The following is a 19494-nucleotide window of genomic DNA, read 5'->3' as shown; positions in this document are numbered from 1 at the left end:
GGTAGTTACGGCCATGGTAGCAAATGACAGAGTAACACTTCCTATGTGTTTACCCTTCTGTATTCATTCCATTGATCTATGCCGTTGCTGGCATCTGTGTCAAATGGTCATGAGGTTAGCGGGGTCACCAGGGTCGCCTACATGACAACTAGTAATAGTAATACAGTAGTAGTGCTGGTGAAAAGTAATAGTTATAATACCTGGCAAATGGACTGCAGGATAGAGGAAAGCCAAGGCACTCAATATATATATATATATAAACTTTATTACAGGCTCAGGGCCCACATTGGACACATTACAATACACTCATCAACAATACAATAATAATAATAAAATAAATAAAAAAATACACATACAATAAAAGGAAGCTAGTGAAGGCTTTCATGCCAGTGTTCCCAGATAGTAGACATATATCTTACAGAGCTACGACTTGGATCAACCAATTGAGTGATGAGCTCATTTCTTGCACAATCAAGCCTGCTCATGAACTTGAAGGTAAGATTTCTTAACAGTGCCATAAAAGTAGTTAGACCAAATTTGCAGAATAACCCACTTGCTCTAGTACTCCTTGGTTTCTTTAGGAGGATCCTTAGACAATCATTGTAAGCTACCTTCAGTTTCAGTAGACCATAGGTGGCTAACCCGCGGCTCTCGAGCCGCATGCGGCTCTTTGCCTGGTGTCTTGCGGCTCTTGCGTTCACGTCCAAGTTTGTGTTTATTTCCCCCATAGGCAATATGCATTAGAATTGCGCACACAAAGTTGATTAGAACTATGGCAAATAAGTGCCCTGTGGTCTTGGTACTGTAGTAGGCCTTGCCTAAATGTGTCCTGAATGATCACGTTGATGTGTGACATTTGTTACTGCAAATAGCCTACAAGACGCGATTTAAGCCTATGTTCTAAAAATAGCGCTTTCAAAAAGTGACCGCGTCTTTCGCTGACTAAACAAAATATCGGCAAAAAATGTTTTAACCTGAAATTTTGCCATCACTCCTCAATAAGGTCAAGAAAATGTGCTGTCCATATTAGATTCTATCGCTCGGGATATGGCGGTTATAAAATGTGCAAATGATATGAAGAGAAAGGTGTCTGGAGCAGAGATGCGCTGAGAATCTCTGTCCTGCGTAGCCATCTCTGCGCTCTGTTAGGAGGAGTGTTTCATCATGCTATTGACCCGAATGTGAAATTATGTTTTTTGGTTTAAAATCGTGTTATTTTCGCGGGCTATAGACAAAATAGCGCCAAAAATAATGTTCCACCCTGGTTTATCAGCCATTGTCCAAAGCGGCGCTGGCAGACAGCGTGCAGGTGGGAAACAATTTCAGTTTAGTCTCAAAAAGAAAACTTGGTCTTTTCCCCTGGCCCCCTGTCAGCACCCGCTGAAACATTAATGTGGAAAATGAACGGCGATTTGACGAACCACCTTGTTAATTTCGGATGGTGTTGTCGTCAGGCATTCAATGATCATCTCATCTGTGCGCAAGAAAGCGGTGCCTGTGCGCCTAACCCCCGAATGAGCTAAAAGAGGCGGAGAATCTTTAGGCCGCGTTACTTCGTGTTCTGTTATAAAGAGTGCTCATGGAAATTATGATGTGAAACGTGTTTTATTAAAATATGAAAGAATGTATTAAATAATTTTGACCTGTGTACCTTGTCTTCTTATGTAAAACAACATTTTTATCTTGAAAAAACATTTTTCCCACAAAAAATTGAAGCAGTAAAAAAAAAAAGTGTGGGGGGGGGGTCATCTATTATTCAGGATTGTCTTGTAGTCCAGGCCATTAAAGTTGAAGTGTAACATCAATCTGACACTTTGTGTGTGTGTGTGTGTGTGTGTGTGTGTGTGTGTGTGTGTGTGTGTGTGTGTGTGTGTGTGTGTGTGTGTGTGGTGTGTGTGTGTGTGTGTGTGTGTGTGTGTCTGTGTGTGAAAGGAAGAGATGGTTGATGTTCATACCCATGTGTTGTTGTGTATGCTGGTCTGTGGTGCGAGAAGGATGGGTGATGCCCATGTTGGTGGGTGTGCGCATGTTTATATGCCCGCGTGATGTTTGTGTGCCGATGTGGCTCTTTGCTGTGACACATTACAAAATTTGGCTCTTGGTCTCCGACTGGTTGGCCACCCCTGCAGTAGACTCTCCTTCTTGTATCTGATCCATGTTGTAATGTTTCTACTATTTTAACCTTGAGTGCCTCAGACTTCCTCTGTGTGTGTGTGTGTGTGTGTGTGTGTGTGTGTGTGTGTGTGTGTGTGTGTGTGTGTGTGTGTGTGTGTGTGTGTGTGTGTGTGTGTGTGTGTGTGTGTGTGTGTGTGTGTGTGTGTGTGTGTGTGTGTGTGTGTGTGTGTGTGTGTTCTCACTTGTGCAGTGATTTATTTGAGCTAACGTGTAGACTAATAAACCTATTTATGATAGTCTAAGATTGTATGTGATGTTTTAATGAAAAAAATGATCAGTAATCAGGCGACCCCATTAGAATTCCCGGCGACCTCACGTGGGGTCCCGACCCCAAGGTTGAAACCACTGGCCTAGTGTGTATATGTAGCATATGTGAGGCTAGTGTGTTGTATGTGTGTAGAGTACTGTATGTGAGAGGCTAGTGTGTTGTATGTGTGTAGAGTACTGTATGTGAGAGGCTAGTGTGTTGTATGTGTGTAGACCCTAGAGTATTGTATGCGAGAGGCTAGTTAGGTGTGTAGCATGTGTGTACACTATTGTAAGTGTGAGGCTATTGTGTAGCATGTGTGTAGAGCAGTGATTCTCAAAGTGTGGTCCAGGGACCACTGGTGGTCCACGACAGAGCTCAGGTGGTCCGCAAGGGGATTTCTACTTTTCCAAGATGAGCTAGCAGTAGGCTATATTAGTAACATAATTACAAAGCTAAATATAGCTGAAGTCTTATTTTCACCACAATAAGACAGACTTGAAATGTGCATTAAAAAGTGAGTGATCGGCATCAAAATTAGCAGTGTCAAATTAGCACCCCTCAACTGTTAATTCATTTGACAGGTGGTCCCTGAAAATTGTTTAGGGGGAGAAAGTGCTCCTCGGTCTGAAAAAGTTTGAGAAACACTGGCGTGGAATATTGTATTGTGTGAGGCTCCTCTGAATGTGCTGGGAGTGGATAGGTATGGTGGCCAGCTGAGTGCTCTTACCTTGGAGGGGATCCGTGCTGTTAGGATGTAGACCCGGTGAGAAGCCAGAGCCTGTGGACGAGAGAGGGGACAGGTCAGACGCTAGTAATACAGGGTGTTGACAAGATACAGCATTCATTCATCACAATACAGCCTTATCCAAATGTTAGAGAGCCTACGATATCGGGGGTTCTGAGGAAATGTAAAAAAATCTTAAAATGCAATATGGGCTTCAGGGGCCCCCCTGGCTCGTGAGCCCCTGGGTCTGGGCCCGGTAGGCCAGTGCAGTTATCCATCCTTTGCTGTCATCATCATGTGATTATATTGCAATACCATGCACATTCTGATACATTTGCAATATTACACATATTTGACAGGAAATCTAAAAATTGAGCAGTTTTAACTAATGTATTCAGTTTGGGTAATGACTTTGCTATTGCAAATATAATACTGTAATCAGAAATGAATAACTTACACAGTTTGATTTAATTGCAAAAATGTCACAATACTGCATGTTACAGTTGCTGCACCACTACTTGTACAGAACATGACAAAAGGATGAGGCATGGTTAAATGTGTTTGATTATGCTGTCAGGGTATTATTTAGTGTGTGTATGAGAGAGAGAGAGAGAGAGAGAGAGAGAGAGAGAGAGAGAGAGAGAGAGAGAGAGAGAGAGAGAGACAGACAGACAGACAGACAGACAGACAGACAGACAGACAGACAGACAGACTGAAAGACAGAAAGACAGACAGAGAAACAGACAGACAGACAGACAGACAGACAGACAGACAGACAGACAGACAGACAGACAGACAGACAGACAGACAGACAGACAGACAGACAGAGCATGTTTATCCTGAGCTTATGTTGGTGTGAGCATTTCGACTCCGTCCTCTTCACTGGATATGAAACCCTTTAGGATCACCTGAACTGTTTGACATTGATCCATGATGTCATGGCTCACCACCCAGTACACATCACTCACTGGCTCACAGTTGCTGTACACGCACGCACACACACACGCACGCACGCACACACACACGCACGCACGCACGCACACACCCACTCACCCACGCACACACCCACTCAAACATGCACGCAAACACACACGCACACACACACACAGACACCTTTAAATGAAAGGTCAGACATGGCAGCCGTTTACAAGAAAAAAAAAACTTTTCTTGTAAACTGTTCTTGTAAACTTCAACAGCTTTAATAACATCCTCCTGTCCTAAAGAGCTTTTGTACAACTATTTCTATTTCAGAATGTGAGCCCTTTCCGTGTTCTTTGAATTTACTGGCCATTTCTCACCCAGACTATATATCTCAATATCTGAAATCACTTCGGATGGAACATCTTGCCATCTTCAGCGGAACACCTGACATCCTCTTTAAACATCTGATCTAAAGCACTAAATAAAACGCAGTCATGTTACATCTGGCACTCATTTACAACCAAAAATAGATCAGCAATTTTCCTCATCGTCCCCATTGCCTACTGTTCCTTAAATCCCTTTCCACAAGGACCCTGTGAATCACAGACGCTCAGAATTAGCTTTAGCAATGTTCGCTTCGGCATAAATTAGGTCATTCATACAGTATAAATGGGAACCTTCCAAATTTAGCCTCTGTACCACGGAGCGGAGCTCCATCACTGGGACCCAGAAATAGACTAGAAACCGCCACGAAACGAAATGGACTCCAGAACAAGGCCAGCCTTGAGGAGTTTTGCACATTTAGATGACTGTAGAGATACCCACGAACATCCCTGTTCCAGACTAAACCACACTATGAGGGGGTGGTGGAAGAGAAATATTTATATTTGCAAGTGGAAATTTTATCTGATGAAGACCAAAATGTATTTTCAGCATGGAAAAAGGGTCAATGTGTGCCGGATACTGCCCAATAATGTCAGATCAGAATGTAGCCTGTCCATTCCACAAGCAATAATTGTGTTTTGGTCTCAGCTTCATTCACAGTACACATTTCATCTCCAAAAGCACTTCATGTCGTGTCTAGGGATGCAAATTATCGATTAATTCATTAATCATTAGTTGATAGCCTTATCGATCGACTTACGATTAATTGATAAGCAGCGTTTTCCCCCCCGAAATCTCAATGTTTGTAAAAAAAAACCTACTAAATCTAAAAACTTTAATTAAAATTTTGATAAAATACCACATTTAAATGAATTCTATTTCAATTCTTTAATCCAAAGGTGATTTAAATATTTCCACTATTCACACCCCTTTTCACACACACTCTTCACATGCCCATTTCACCTGGGTCTCTTGTCAGTTGAATTGTCGATTAATTGCGATTAATGTTTTTTAATTGATCAATGCATTGATCGATTAAAGTCGATTAATCGATTAATCGTTTTCATCCCTAGTCGTGTCAGCCATCCCTGTTCCAGACTCAAAGGCTAAGATCCATCTCCCCTGCGAGACAGCACAAAACACACACACGAGTCTACACAAGAGCTTTCAGAAAAACCACTTGATGACAACTCCTGAAGTTCACTTCCTGTAGAAGGTCAAGCCAAGTGCTGTATACGGGTATATTGTTGCGGCAAAACGGGTGGAAAATAGTCTTTAAATATCCAGCCTGAGGCCTGCAGTAATTAAATGCCCGAGGATAATGACTGGTCTTTGGGGCCAACCTACTGAATGTGCATCCCGAGAGGACTTGTTATATGTTGGAGCTCACAAAAAAGAGCTGTTGTGGTTTCTCTGCATATAACAAAAAAAGAGAGAGGTCCTCTTGAATTTAGTCAAGATAATAACTAACTACGGTATAGCCTGTTGAAGTGTGTGTGAGTGTGAGTGTGAGTGTGAGTGTGTGTGTGTGTGTGTGTGTGTGTGTGTGTGTAATGTACATGTATCTTCAAGACACTCAGTGAGCAGTTTCTTTTAGTTTTGAGTAAACCATGAAATTTGGATGGTGCTATGATAAACATCTATCTGTCAATCCAGAAACTTCCAAAAGAAGTAAACTGTGTGTGTGTGCGTGTGCGCGCGTGCGTGTGCCTGTGTGTGCGTGTGCAGATGTAACCCATTTTGCATTGCATAGGTAACCTATTCTGCCTGATCAGCTTAAAGAAACATTAGTCATTTGGTTTTTCTTGCCAAGATTATTACACATTTACACAAGACAAAGCACACAGAGACAACCGCCCCAACAGCAAATTGTTACAAAACGTTCCTATTCAGTAGACAATGTGCCGGCATGGGCCGTGTATACATTAACTGGAGCACACGCTGACTACGACGGTCTATATTTAACCGGAATAGGCAGCGGCAGGCCAGAGTGGGAGGGGGAGAAGGAAATATGCAGAGGGAGAAGAAGAAAGAGAACAAGAAAAAGAATAAGGCCACTGTGGAAAGGCTCAGGCAGTGCAGAGACTAATGTCTGTCTGTCTGTCTGTCTGTCTGTCTGTCTGTCTGTCTGTCTGTCTGTCTGTCTGTCTGTCTGTCTGTCTGTCTGTCTGTCTGTCTGTCTGTCTGTCTGTCTGTCTGTCTGTCTGTCTGTCTGTCTGTCTGTCTGTCTGTCTCCATAACAGAAGACTGTGAGTTATGTGTTGTACAGTAGTACTGAATGTTGTTCAGGAGTATTGTACAATTCTGACAATTAAACAGGATAATGCAAGAATAACAAAAAGGTTGTCTGTGTGTGTGTGTGTGTGTGTGTGTGTGTGTGTGTGTGTGTGTGTGTGTGTGTGTGTGTGTGTGTGTGTGTGTGTGTGTGTGTGTGCGTGTGTGTGTGTGCGTGCGTGCGTGCGCGTGCGTGTTCATGTGTGTGCATGTTTTTGCCCAAATATTTCACCTGACTTGGTTGGCTGGTTGGCAGTAGGGTCATTTCACGTGAAATCAGACACTTTGGGACCCGACCGACCCGGATTTCAATCATACTTGGTGTGCCTTTTCAGTAGCAAGGTAGCACCCCAGAACTGCATTGGTTTGAATCTGACACTAATATTAAGGGAGAAACAGACTAGGAAAGGTTCACATGTGAGGGTAGGACACTATACATTCAGCCTTGAATATATCAGTCAGTGTTAGTCACAAAAAGATGCCTGTGGTGTTGTTTGAAAGCTCTTTTCTGGCTCTACATATTACACAATCACCTTGGAATACAACTACTCTCAGAATATGAATTATGATAAATTGAAAAATTAAAAATTGAATATCTAAAAAACTCATATTTTAAAATGGCCAGTTCCTTGTCCAAACGTAGCCGGCAATGTCATGAGCAGCACCTAAAATGCTGGTGTTCGGTTTGTTATTCATTTCAGAGAGAAGTTGACTCACAAATATGGCATCATACAGACCACTTACTAATAATATGGTAATACCATAGTAGCATCACATGACAAAAACAAAAACAAAACAAAAATGGTCAGTGTCCATGGTCCCAGGTTTCAGAAACTAAGGCAGATGTCCATTTATACACACCAAATGATGATATGTGAATGTTTGAACATTCCTTCTCTGTGTACCTGTGCCATCTTCCCTTTACCGTACTTTAAAGAGATAATCAATGGCTACACTCTCATTTTGTACTCTACCAGTGCATTTGAAGCAGCAGCTGTGTCTTTTGTAGATAATGTATAAGTACCTCCCGTCGCAGTTACAGGTTCCACTACCTAGCACATAGTAGCACATCCTGATGATCCATGACAAGTCTATCTGGTCTGAAGGGAAAAGTGAAGGATGGAGATGGCCCATGAGGATGCAGGAAGTTCAGTTTCACCTCTCCAGTGCTCGGCATACATTCCTCAGCACATGCTAGCCACCAGTTGCCATCATATACAGCTACAACATACCCTTTGATGCTTGAAAATGTAACACATTCCTTTACTGAGCTCACTCTTTCAACTCTGCCTTCTCTAAATGCTGAAAATGGCCTAACTTCCACTGTGTCCATTGACAATGGGCAGAAGCGGTGTAGTTTTTGAGTACCTGGAATAGTTCTTGCAGATTCAAACCTTTTCAACAGGTTCTCAGCTTCATGATGGTACATCTCTGTTGTGTCAAACTGGCAATGGATGTTCTTGACATTATCCTTCACAAATTCAAACAGTTGGTATGGCGTTACAATTTAATTGTCAATAGGACGTTGCAGACTTGCTCGTGCAGCAAGCCATTTAACTGTCCCTCCAACGCCATCACATGGACCTTTGCCATGTGATGTGGCAAAAAAGTGCCACTCTGCAGGTATGTGAAAATCTGCCTCGTGGTGCACAAATTTGTTTGTGTTTTTAAGGTTCTTATATTGTGCAGCACAGCCATCAGAAAAAATATAGGATCTTCTTTGGACGTTCTGTCATTGATGAAGTGTCACTGAGGAACTGAATTAGGAGCTTCTGAAACAGATGTACAGCAATTGTATCATGAATGTTGCAGTCTGAAATAACAACAAAACAGATTTTTTTCCCAGTTTCAACTGATCTTGGTAGTAGCATACAAATGGATGGATTGTGGCCTGCACTGGTTGTTCCAGTGAAATGATTGAATAGCATCTTGAATTACAAAACTATAGTTTTAAAAACGTTCCTGGTTCAAGGGAGTCAGTCAAGGATAATGTCAAGAACATCCATTGCCAGTTTGCCACAACAGAGATACCATCATGAAGCTGAGAACCTGTTGAAAAGGTTTGAATCTGCAAGAACTATTCCAGGTACTCAAAAACTACACAGCTTCTGCCCATTGTCAATGGACACAGTGGAAGTTAGGCCATTTTCAGCATTCAGAGAAGGCAGAGTTGAAAGAGTGAGCTCAGTAAAGGAATGTGTTACATTTCAAGCATCAAAGGGTATGTTGTAGCTGAATATGATGGCAACTTGTGGCTAGCATGTGTTGAGGAATGTATGTCGAGCACTGGAGAGGTGAAACTGAACTTCCTGCATCCTCATGGGCCATCTCCATCCTTCACTTTTCCCTTCAGACCAGATAGACTTGTCATGGATCATCAGGATGTGCTTCTGGTAGTGGAACCTGTAACTGCAACGGGACGTACTTATACATTATCTACAAAAGACACAGCTGTTGCTTCAAATGCACTGGTAGAGTACAAAATGAGAGTGTAGCCATTGATTATCTCTTTAAAGTACGGTAAAGGGAAGATGGCACAGGTACACAGAGAAGGAATGTTCAAACATTCACATATCATCATTTGGTATGTATATATGGACATCTGCCTTAGTTTCTGAAACCTGGGACCATGGAAACTGACCATTTTTGTTTTGTTTTTTTGTTTTGTCATGTGATGCTACTATGGTATTACCATATTATTAGTAAGTGGTCTGTATGATGCCATATTTGTGAGTCAAATTCTCTCTGAAATGAATAACAAACCGAACACCAGCATTTTAGGTGCTGCTCATGACATTGCCGGCTACGTTTGGACAAGGAACTGGCCATTTTAAAATATGAGTTTTTTAGATATTCAATTTTTAATTTTTCAATTTATCATAATTCATATTCTGACAGTAGTTGTATTCCAAGGTGCTTATGTAATATGTAGAGCCAGAAAAGAGCTTTCAAACAACACCACAGGCATTTTTTTGTGACTAACACTGACTGATATATTCAAGGCTGAATGTATAGTGTCCTACCCTCACATGTGAACCTTTCCTAGTCTGTTTCTCCCTTAATATTAGTGTCAGATTCAAACCAATGCAGTTCTGGGGTGCTACCTTGCTACTGAAAAGGCACACCAAGTATGATCGAAATCCGGGTCGGTCGGGTCCCAAAGTGTCTGATTTCACGTGAAATGACCCAGTACCAAAAGTCCATCTGTCTATCTGTCTGTTTGTCCATACGCCACCCTGTGCAGCTCGCTACCCTGAGCATGTTGCTGCTTCCCATTTCTCAGTCAGGCCTATGGGATTATCCACAATGTTGGAGAGGTCTCATTTGGCTCATAGTGTGCCATCATGTCAGTGTGTCATATTGGCAATAGCATGGTCCAGCATTGGGGAAAAGAAATATACAACGATCAAAACCTAGATAGCTTATATTACATTATATTAAACCTAAAACCCCAAGCAAAAGGCAATTTTCTGCTTTCCTGAGCCGAAATGTGAAATCAATAAATAAACAGACTTGATCTGATTGATCTGTCACATTGCATACCAATCACATATGCGATGAACGACGTACAGTAACGCGTGTGGATGAAAAATGGGGTGGATTTAATGAATGTGGAATGGGTTTTTTTGGTGTTTGTATTTTATTATTTCGCCTTCATCTCCCCTCTGGCTGCCATATTAATGGAGCTTGTGCCTCTGTGGTGCTACTGAGGCTTGTCAAATAGAGACTCCAGATTTCCCCAACAGCTTGTAGAGCTGGGAGGAAGCAGAGTCCCACTGCCATATACTGGGCTTGTACTCGCCGCTACTCTTGCCAAGCCACTGACCTGGAACAAAGGCCTCAAGCGACCACTACCGCTGTTTTTGATGTACAATCTTCACTTCACTCACTTTCAGCTAGCAGCGACGCGGATTTGTCTCACTTTGGGGTCTATCTGTCAACACCGTCCACACACAATACACATGTATCCATCCACTCACGCTCTGGGTGGCAAGGTCTGCTGAAACGGAACACTGCACATGGCCATTGCCTTACACGCTCAACTGGAGTTATTAATACGGAAGGAAAAGAAAATTGACTAGAGACACAAAAAAAAAATCAATGCAATGCTATGAGAATCGATATGGTGAAAACGGAAAAACATTGTTGGGGAAACGTTCCCATGTGTATCACAAGATACAAGATTGGCTTCATCAAATGCTGAGCCTGCGAGAGCAGCCGTGAGGTTATTAATATCATTTAATTGCTGCGTCACTTAAACTACATTGTCTCTAGTAAAGCGGATTCTTCATGAAGGAAATATAACAGAGGACAGGAAAGAGACTAATTTGGCCACTCCACCTCTCAGTGTTCATCGGTACGGCTGTCGTCTTTTACCAACTGCTCCATTTATAACTCACAGATCAATAGCTTTGCACAGGCGGCGGCCAGCACTGTTCAATTACGTACTATTCATGACTCAGAAATAAAAAGTAGTTGACCGGTGCCTGATGTTATAAGGCAGTAGAGATGACCACAAACACTAATGACAGGCTGGCTACAGGCATGAAGCCTTTGTTGTGTTGCAGTGCTGCTCTGTAAACGACGGAGGAATGACGAGGCTCGTCTTGGGGTTGTGTTCCTACTCACCCCACCCTTGTCCAACCCCTCCCCCAAACGCCAGCTGCCCCCAGGGCTGTGAGGAGAGGAGAGGAGAGGAGAGGAGAGGAGAGGAGAGGAGAGGAGAGGAGAGGAGAGGAGAGGAGAGGAGAGGAGGGGAGGGGAGAGGAGAGGAGAGGAGAGGGCGACAGGAGACGAGAGGAGACGACATGAGAAGAGGGGAGAGGAGAGGAGAGGACATGAGAAGAGGGGAGAGGAGAGGAGAGGAGAGGAGAGGAGAGGAGAGGAGAGGAGAGGAGAGGAGAGGACGACAGGAGACGACAGCAGACGAGATGAAGGGGAGAGGAGAGGAGAGGAGAGGAGGCAATGGGAGACGAGACCAGATGAGGGGAGGGGAGGGGAGAAGAGAGGAGAGGCGATGACAGGAAGAGGTTGTGACCTGCTGCCTTGACATTAGCCTCTCAGCACTGCAACACAATCATCAATTAGGCTGGCGGGATGGTGTGTGTGCGTGTGCGTGTGCGTGTGCGTGTGCGTGTGCGTGTGCGGGTGCGGGTGCGGGTGCGATTGTGCGTGTGCATGTGTGGGTGGCGGTCTGCAGGCTGAAGGCTGAAGGCTGGAGTGTGCGTGTGACAGGGCTAGAGGCTGAAGGCTAGAGACTGAGCAAGACAGGCAAGGCAGTCTCGTACATGTACACACAGCCTCACATGTACTACACCCACATGGCCTCCATACACAGTGGCTACGGATTCAAAACACTCGTTCCACTCGCACAAGCCGTAGATGACAGATTGCGACGCTGTAGGTTTGCGTGACATCACACTCATCAATCAGACAGGGAAGCGAATGGGGAGGGACTGGAGGATGAAGGCAGCTGCCTGAGTGAGAGGCACACACGACCTCACATGCCGGCCCACATGATATGACCTCCTCATTAGGGATGCAAACGATTAATCGATTAATCGACTTTAATCGATCAATGCGTCAATCGATTAAAAAACATGAATCGCAATTAATCGACAATTCAACTGACAAGAGACCCAGAGTGTGTGTGAAGAGGGGTGTGAATAGTGGGAATATTTAAATCATCTTGGGATGAAAGAATTGAAATAGAATTAATTTAAATGTGGTATTTTATCTCAATTTTTAATTCAAATGTTTAGATTTTTCGAGAAACATTGAGATTTCAGGGGGGGGGCGGAAACGCCGCTTATCAATTAATCGTAAGTCGATCGATAAGGCTATCAACTAATGATTAATGAATTAATCGATAATTTGCATCCCTACTCCTCATACATAGAGAGAGTAGAGAGTACTGTCGGGTGGAAGACAAATACTGTATGTTACATCTGACATACAAAGAGCAGGTGTCCACAAGGGAACATCATACATTTACACACACTGCACACATGGGCACAGAGACATATGACATATGCAGACACATAAGACAGAAGTGGAAAGGAAGACATCAATTGCAAGACATCATGACAACTAGGGGTGTGAAAAAAATGGTCATGACAATGCATCCCGATAATTGTTTTCACAATATACCTCATCGATTTTAAAATGACAATCGATTATTTCCTCTGCCAAGGAGGTTATGTTTACGGTCGCCTTGGTTTGTCTGTTTGTTTGTTTGTTTGTCTGTCAGCTCCTCGGATTGCTCCTCGGATTTGGATGAAACTTTGTGGAGTTGTTGGAAATGAAAAAAGGAACAAGTGATTCAATTTTGATGGTGATCTGGATCACGCTCCGGAACCAGGAATCTTTTTTTAGAGATTCTTCACCATTGTGGCAGAAAATAGGGTGTAACATAGTCAAATGCTCCATCAAACAGCTTCCATGGCGGAGGTCTGCACTCTCTGAGTGCAATTCTAGCTTAATAATAATACAATTGAAGAGCTCTTTTCCAAAATGAGATATATCCATTTTATAGAATGTTGGGAAATTGACATTTTTGTATTGGGCATTCCATTGAAATGCATTGCAAAAGGCATTTTATAGAGGTTTTAAAGTATGTTCTCAAAATATTTAAATGGGAAGAATTCTCACATAGATGATAGGACATCTTAACTGTCAATTCCAATATTAAAATGCAAAAAGTCAAAAATGGTGGATATAGCGTTTTGGAAAAGAGCTCTTCAATTATTAGATGGTCACTTGGTGGCATCATGTGCATCAAGATGCACATTGAATCGTGAACCCTTTGCAAATATCCACCCCTAATGACAACAACATTGGTTAATGCGTACTCCTGATGAGCCTTGAGCACAGCGCTCTGCTAGCCTACTGCTGAACTTTGGGCCGTGACTCAAGAGTTGACCAGGACAGAGCATGACTCACTTTGGCTACTGCACCCATGATTAAAAATGAGCTAAATAAACAGGAACTAAAACTAAAAACTAAAACTAAAAAAGGAGTAATTCCAATTCCTTGGTTCCACATTAGAAGACACACCCTATGGCTAGTCACTGCTTGGCCCAGATGAGGGGGATGGGGATATTGGGCATAGCATGTTTGGAGCCAGTTACTTTTGAGGGCATGGAGAGCATGGAGAGGTACTATGTTTTCCACAAGGTCATTTATGACCACCCACACGCCACACCCTAGTGCCTGCAACATGTCATTACTTCATTTAAAATCAGCATTTGTCCTGCTGTTGCCTCGGAAATCTGGGGCCTGGTGCTCACATAGACCCAAGTCTGACTGCTCCTGTGTCGTCTGTCTTGGTGGCAGTGCTGCATGTTACTGCTTCTGCTCTCTCTGTCTCTCTCTGTGTCTCTCTCTCTGTGTCTCTCTCTCTCTCTCTCTCTCTCTCTCTCTCTCTCTCTCTCTCTCTCTCTCTCTCTCTCTCTCTCTCTCTCTCTCTCTCTCTCTCTCTCTCTCTCTCTCTCTCTCTCTCTCTCTCTCTCTCTCTCTCTCTCTCTCCTTCCCTCTCCATCCTTCCCTCTCCCCTTCCCTCTCCCCTTCCCTCTCCCCTTCCCCTCCTCCTCCTCCTCCTCCTCTGGCTCTCTACATTAACCTACTTTAGCAGGGGGCTGCCAGCACAGACTGCTGTGACTAATGTCACTCTCGCTGCATTCAGCCACGTGTGCATGCCCCTCAGAGGGAGTGGAGTACACACACATAGGCCTGCACAGGGACCTTTGTTTGGGAGCAAGACGGTGGCAACTGAGGACAACTGCCACAGCACTGCTCTCTACCAGACACTACATTCAATAGTACCATTAAAACATGATGATGGTAGATGCTAATCTGTCAGGGCCTCTGATTTGGAAGGGAGATCATTTGAACTAGGCCTTCTTCTTTAAAGCTGTGTGGTTGGTTATGAACATTCCATAATAGCAACACATTCTACAGTAAAGGGAGATTCTGAAATTCACCACATTTCCTATGAATGTCAACATATTTCAGAATTCCTTCCTCAATATGCCAATTGCTACTACGGTAGCTAAGACGGTAGCATACACCTTAAAAGATAATCCATAACTTTACCAGGTGGCAATTTGCACAGTCACAGCTTCTGTTGCCATGACACAGTAATAATGTAATAATAGTAGGCCTATTAGTGTTAATGGTGTATGGCTGAACCGGCAAGAGACTCATGGGACCGCTTTTACATGTGCAATCGCGGCAGCAGCAGCAGCAGCATCTGAGAAAACCGGTCACGCTTTCCTTGGAAGAGCATCCATCCACAGTCACACAATACATGCATAATTCCCAGTCATCTCTGTAAGTAGGCTAGACACCAACGCGGCAACGTGGCTTTCATGTGCCTCAAAGAAAGCATCTCATTTCCTCCTCTCTTATCGCTACATAAAAACACATGCGACTGCAAAATTACAGCTCGGGAGCAGGGTGCGGATTATGACTCCAAGGGCCCCTCGGCCAGACAACAAGAAAGGCCCCCGACTCCCGTCCATGGGTGTTGCTTGTTAACAAAAAATAATTGGGGTTTTAAACGAGGGACTTAAAACCTTATGTTGTTGGGATTTCGAGGGTTTGTCCACTTAGAAAGTGTGAAAATACAGTTGTTAAAAGTGCGATTTTTGCGCAACATGAGAATGGAAACATAGAGGTTTGGGCTTCAGGGCCCCCTTCGATTCTTGGGCCCCTGGGCCTTGGCCCGGTAGGTCCGTGAAGTAATCTGTCCTTGCCCAGGAGGCTGGCAACCAGGTAATATGATAGCAATATACTCCCTGCAGCAGCGAAAAATAAGAGCAAACCGCTGGAGGGAAACAAATGATTTGAGTTATGCTACCTCCTGTTGTCTTACACTACATGTAGCTGACGATAAGACAATTGTAATATGATATTGCAGCGCAATCAAAATACAAAGAAACCAGAGCTGGGAACTGCAACCTGCAGTAACAGCAGCCTGTAGTAATTGCACTCAACAAACAAACAAAAAATCTGTACATGCAGTAATAAAACCTTTACATACTGTACAGATCATTACAGGCTGACTGGGTGCCTCTTAAAGAAATACAAAACACAAGGTTCATCTGAAATGGAAAGGAATGGAATGGAATGGAAGTGTATGGAGCACAGTTTCAATGGAGCCACACAGCTCAAGCCCAGTCTGACTGCATGATGAGGTGTTGGCTTTTGGGCAGGCAGGCAGGCAGACAGGACAAAGCCGTTTCCCCATCCATGGTGACAGTGCTCCTCCTCCCTCAAGGCTCTGCAATGGGAAGGGGCGATACAGCACTACCCCCCACACACAGCAACGCCCACTGTCACCGCCCACCCACCTCCTCCACCACCACCTCTCCAGCGGCGTACGTCCTGCTGACACGGCACCTTTCCCCCACAGCAATGTCCACACCACACCACAGCATTCCTCCTCTACTGGCCCTTCCACTGCAAAACCTCCGGTGTCTACAGTGCACAGCAAATACTACCAGAAAGAATACGGGAATGTAAAATATCTTTGACACTACTGTGTCCACACAGCCACATCCACTTTAAGCAGGGCTCAATATAAATGCTGCTGTTGTGATGTCCTGAGTGGAACAGAGTGAGAATAATAACTGAGGAACAAACATATTTTGCCTGGAAATGACACAGAGAATGTAATGCAAGATTTCCCAAATCTATTCTCTTAAAACAATGCCAGACTACCATTATTTCATACCGTAAGTCATTTGGGTACACACACATCATTAATTTGTCATTTGGAATGATCCCCCATTGCACACTCACATTAGTTCCACACACTGCAGCTTTCAGAGTCGTATTCTCCATTCAAAAACACAGAATAGTAGAACTACTAGACTGTTGGTTTCAAATAGGGATATCAACAATTAATCGACTAATCAACTTAAGTCCTGAGAGACCCAGGTGAAATGGGCATGACGAAGTGTATGTGTGAAGAGGCCAGGGTGTAAAGAGTGGGAATATTTCAACCGCCTTTGGATTAAATACTTTAATTAGAAGTAATTTAAATTGAGCATTTTATCTCATTTTGATTAAAATGTTTAGATTTAATCACTTTTTTTGGGAAACTCTAAGATTTGAGAGTGAAAACGCAGATTATCAACTACTATAAGTCGATCAATAAGGTCAATCAACAAACAATTACTGAATTAATCAATAATTTGCATCCCTAGTTGCAAATAATGGAATGAAACAATAGGAGCATGGATGGAAGTTTATTAAATGGGAAGCAAGCGCTGGACTAAATTATTTCAAATCATTTTGGAGCGATCTTTTCATGCATCGACAATACCTCCACAGCTCCCCAGAAAACCTACACATTCCCTGGGGGGAAACGCTGTAATACCGCCTCCATTGATTGCAATTCCACCAATGGTTCATCGCCGGAGCCTCTTTCCATTGTCTCCTCTGGCATTGCAGAAATGCTTTGTTTCCCTTGCATGTCAGTTTTAGTACATTTTAATTAAGTGCTCATGGATATAAATCAGGCATTTCCATAGCGTTTAGCCTCCCACTCCCTTTACAAAGCATCCTGCACTATCGACAGCCAAGTATGCCAGTCTAACCAGCAACCCAGACAAAGAAGCCAGCCTCCCCACACACTAACACACACTAACAAACACTAACACACACACACTAACACACACACACACACACACACTAACATACACGCACAGAGGGTGAGGGGGCAAAGTGGGGATTTCGCGATGGATTTTCCCATTGCCTGATGCTTCCATCCATAACACCCCCCTTTCAGCTAGTGCTGCTTCCACTCATATACGCACACATACACGTGCACACACACACACACACACGTACACACACACACACACACGTACACACACACACACACACACACACACACACACACAGACACACAGACACACAGACACACACAGACACACACACACACACACACACACACACACCACACACACACACACCACACACACACACACACACACACACACACACACACACACACACACACACACACACACACACACACACACACACACACACACACACACACACACGGCTGGCAGGATCTGGCCAGCTGCCAAAACTCACAGCCTCGTCGCCCACTCCTCTGTCCTCACAGAGCTGGATGAGAGGCACACTAATGGGAGCAGCACAGCTGAATCTGCACGCACACACACATCACATATGGCTGTCAAATAACAAAATCAGTCTGACTGAGGCCACTGTTTCCCTAAAGAACTCACTCTAGGGCAGATCACATGACTAGAGTTTTTGGTAGCCCTCGGAAAAACAGTGGTTGACGACAAGGAACGAAATATATCATTTTGACAAGCAGTGAAAAAAACTGCTCAATTACTGCTCCCTCCCTTTTAGTTTTTTAAAATGTCTGTTCGTCCTGTTTGCAGGCCAAGACGGAGATTTATTTATGAGATTAATTTAAGGGATTACATAGGGTGGCATATGCCACACAAATCTGGACTGGTCACATAGGCCCAATATGCCTTCTGTTAATAACCATGTTCCACAAATACCTCACATTACCACTCTGGTTTAATAATGAAACACAGCACTTAAAAATTACCAAACAATTACAAAAGCAACCTCAATACTTAATTTTTCGCCAATACTTTCGACAAATATTGAATATGACATTTTAAAAAATAAACACTATAACCATATCCGTTGACAATTTAATAAACACACTGACACTTTCCTACTAGCTTTCTTATTCAATACATATCTCCATAAGGGATTCTTTGACATCGGGGATGATGCAAATGATTAGTACCTGGGCCTGAATGCCCTCAGAAGCTTATGTACCGTACATGCCAGATTAAGATGACTAACAGTGCAGTACAGGGCAGGGCAGGGCAGGGCAGGGCAGGGCAGGGCAGGGCAGGGCAGGGCAGGGCAGGGCAGGGCAGGGCAGGGCAGGGCAGCACGCATGACTGGAAGATGAGGTTTGGGGGAAAGGCAGCTGGATGTGATTGTGGAAAGGCAGTTGAAGGAGAGAGTGAGTGGGGCAGGGGTGGACTGGTCACCTGGCATACAGGGCATTTTCCCAGTGGGACAACAGTCCGTTGCAGATGCTGTTAGTTAGTTAGTTCGTTCGTTTGCTTGTTTCCCTTAGATACTGGCACACAATTTAAATGGGATGGCCCACTCTGGCCTATCTTTACAGTAACATAGACAATGGACTGAGGACTGAGCTGATCATAATATCCTAGAATACAATTTCAAATCAAATCAGAAAAGCAGGGGGCTGTGTGATGAGCTGGTCTGTGCCAAAAGTGCCCGGGGGCTGTTTTTCAATTCCAGTCCAGCCCTGGAGTGAGGAAAAGGCATCTGGAGGTGAGTGGCTGGGCAAAGGCAGCTGGAGACTGGCGATAAACATCAGCCTCAGCCACAGGACAACACTCACTTGCAACTCAGTCAGCCTGGCACGCACGGCAGCAGCCCCTTCAAACGCCCCAGCAATCACCCACCACTTCAGAGAGCACCCAGCGCTCACACACTCTTTCATCTGTGGAGGAGTGCGCATACACGCAGGCACCCACGCACGCACGCACACATACAGTTGAGGACGATATTATTAGCCCCCCCTCCTGAAATTAGACATTTCTCTTGATTTCTCAGTAAGAATGACCATTATTATTGTTTCTGTTATTCTGGAAACAAATACACTGATGGAGATAATGTTCAATGAGTTGAATTTGGATTTTTCTATTGTTACGATGAGTTTAAA

At 43.8% G+C, this 19494-nt stretch overlaps 1 protein-coding gene across 2 annotated transcripts in view; it reads right to left on the bottom strand.

Moving 5' to 3' along the window:
- LOC134436804 (F-actin-uncapping protein LRRC16A-like) overlaps window positions 1-19494 on the bottom strand; it is a 115289-nt gene that overhangs the window by 73652 nt on the left and 22143 nt on the right. For both annotated transcript variants that reach the window (XM_063186156.1, XM_063186163.1), the window contains exon 3: window positions 3153-3203. In XM_063186156.1, coding sequence (XP_063042226.1) covers window positions 3153-3203 — 51 coding nt within the window. The remainder of the gene's footprint in view (window positions 1-3152; window positions 3204-19494) is intronic.

The sequence above is a fragment of the Engraulis encrasicolus genome, chromosome 2 (assembly GCF_034702125.1).
Source record: "Engraulis encrasicolus isolate BLACKSEA-1 chromosome 2, IST_EnEncr_1.0, whole genome shotgun sequence".
In the NCBI taxonomy this organism is placed as follows: Eukaryota; Metazoa; Chordata; class Actinopteri; order Clupeiformes; family Engraulidae; genus Engraulis; species Engraulis encrasicolus.
The sequence above is the reverse complement of the archived record's forward strand: the minus strand, read 5'-3'. Positions and strand labels throughout refer to the sequence as shown.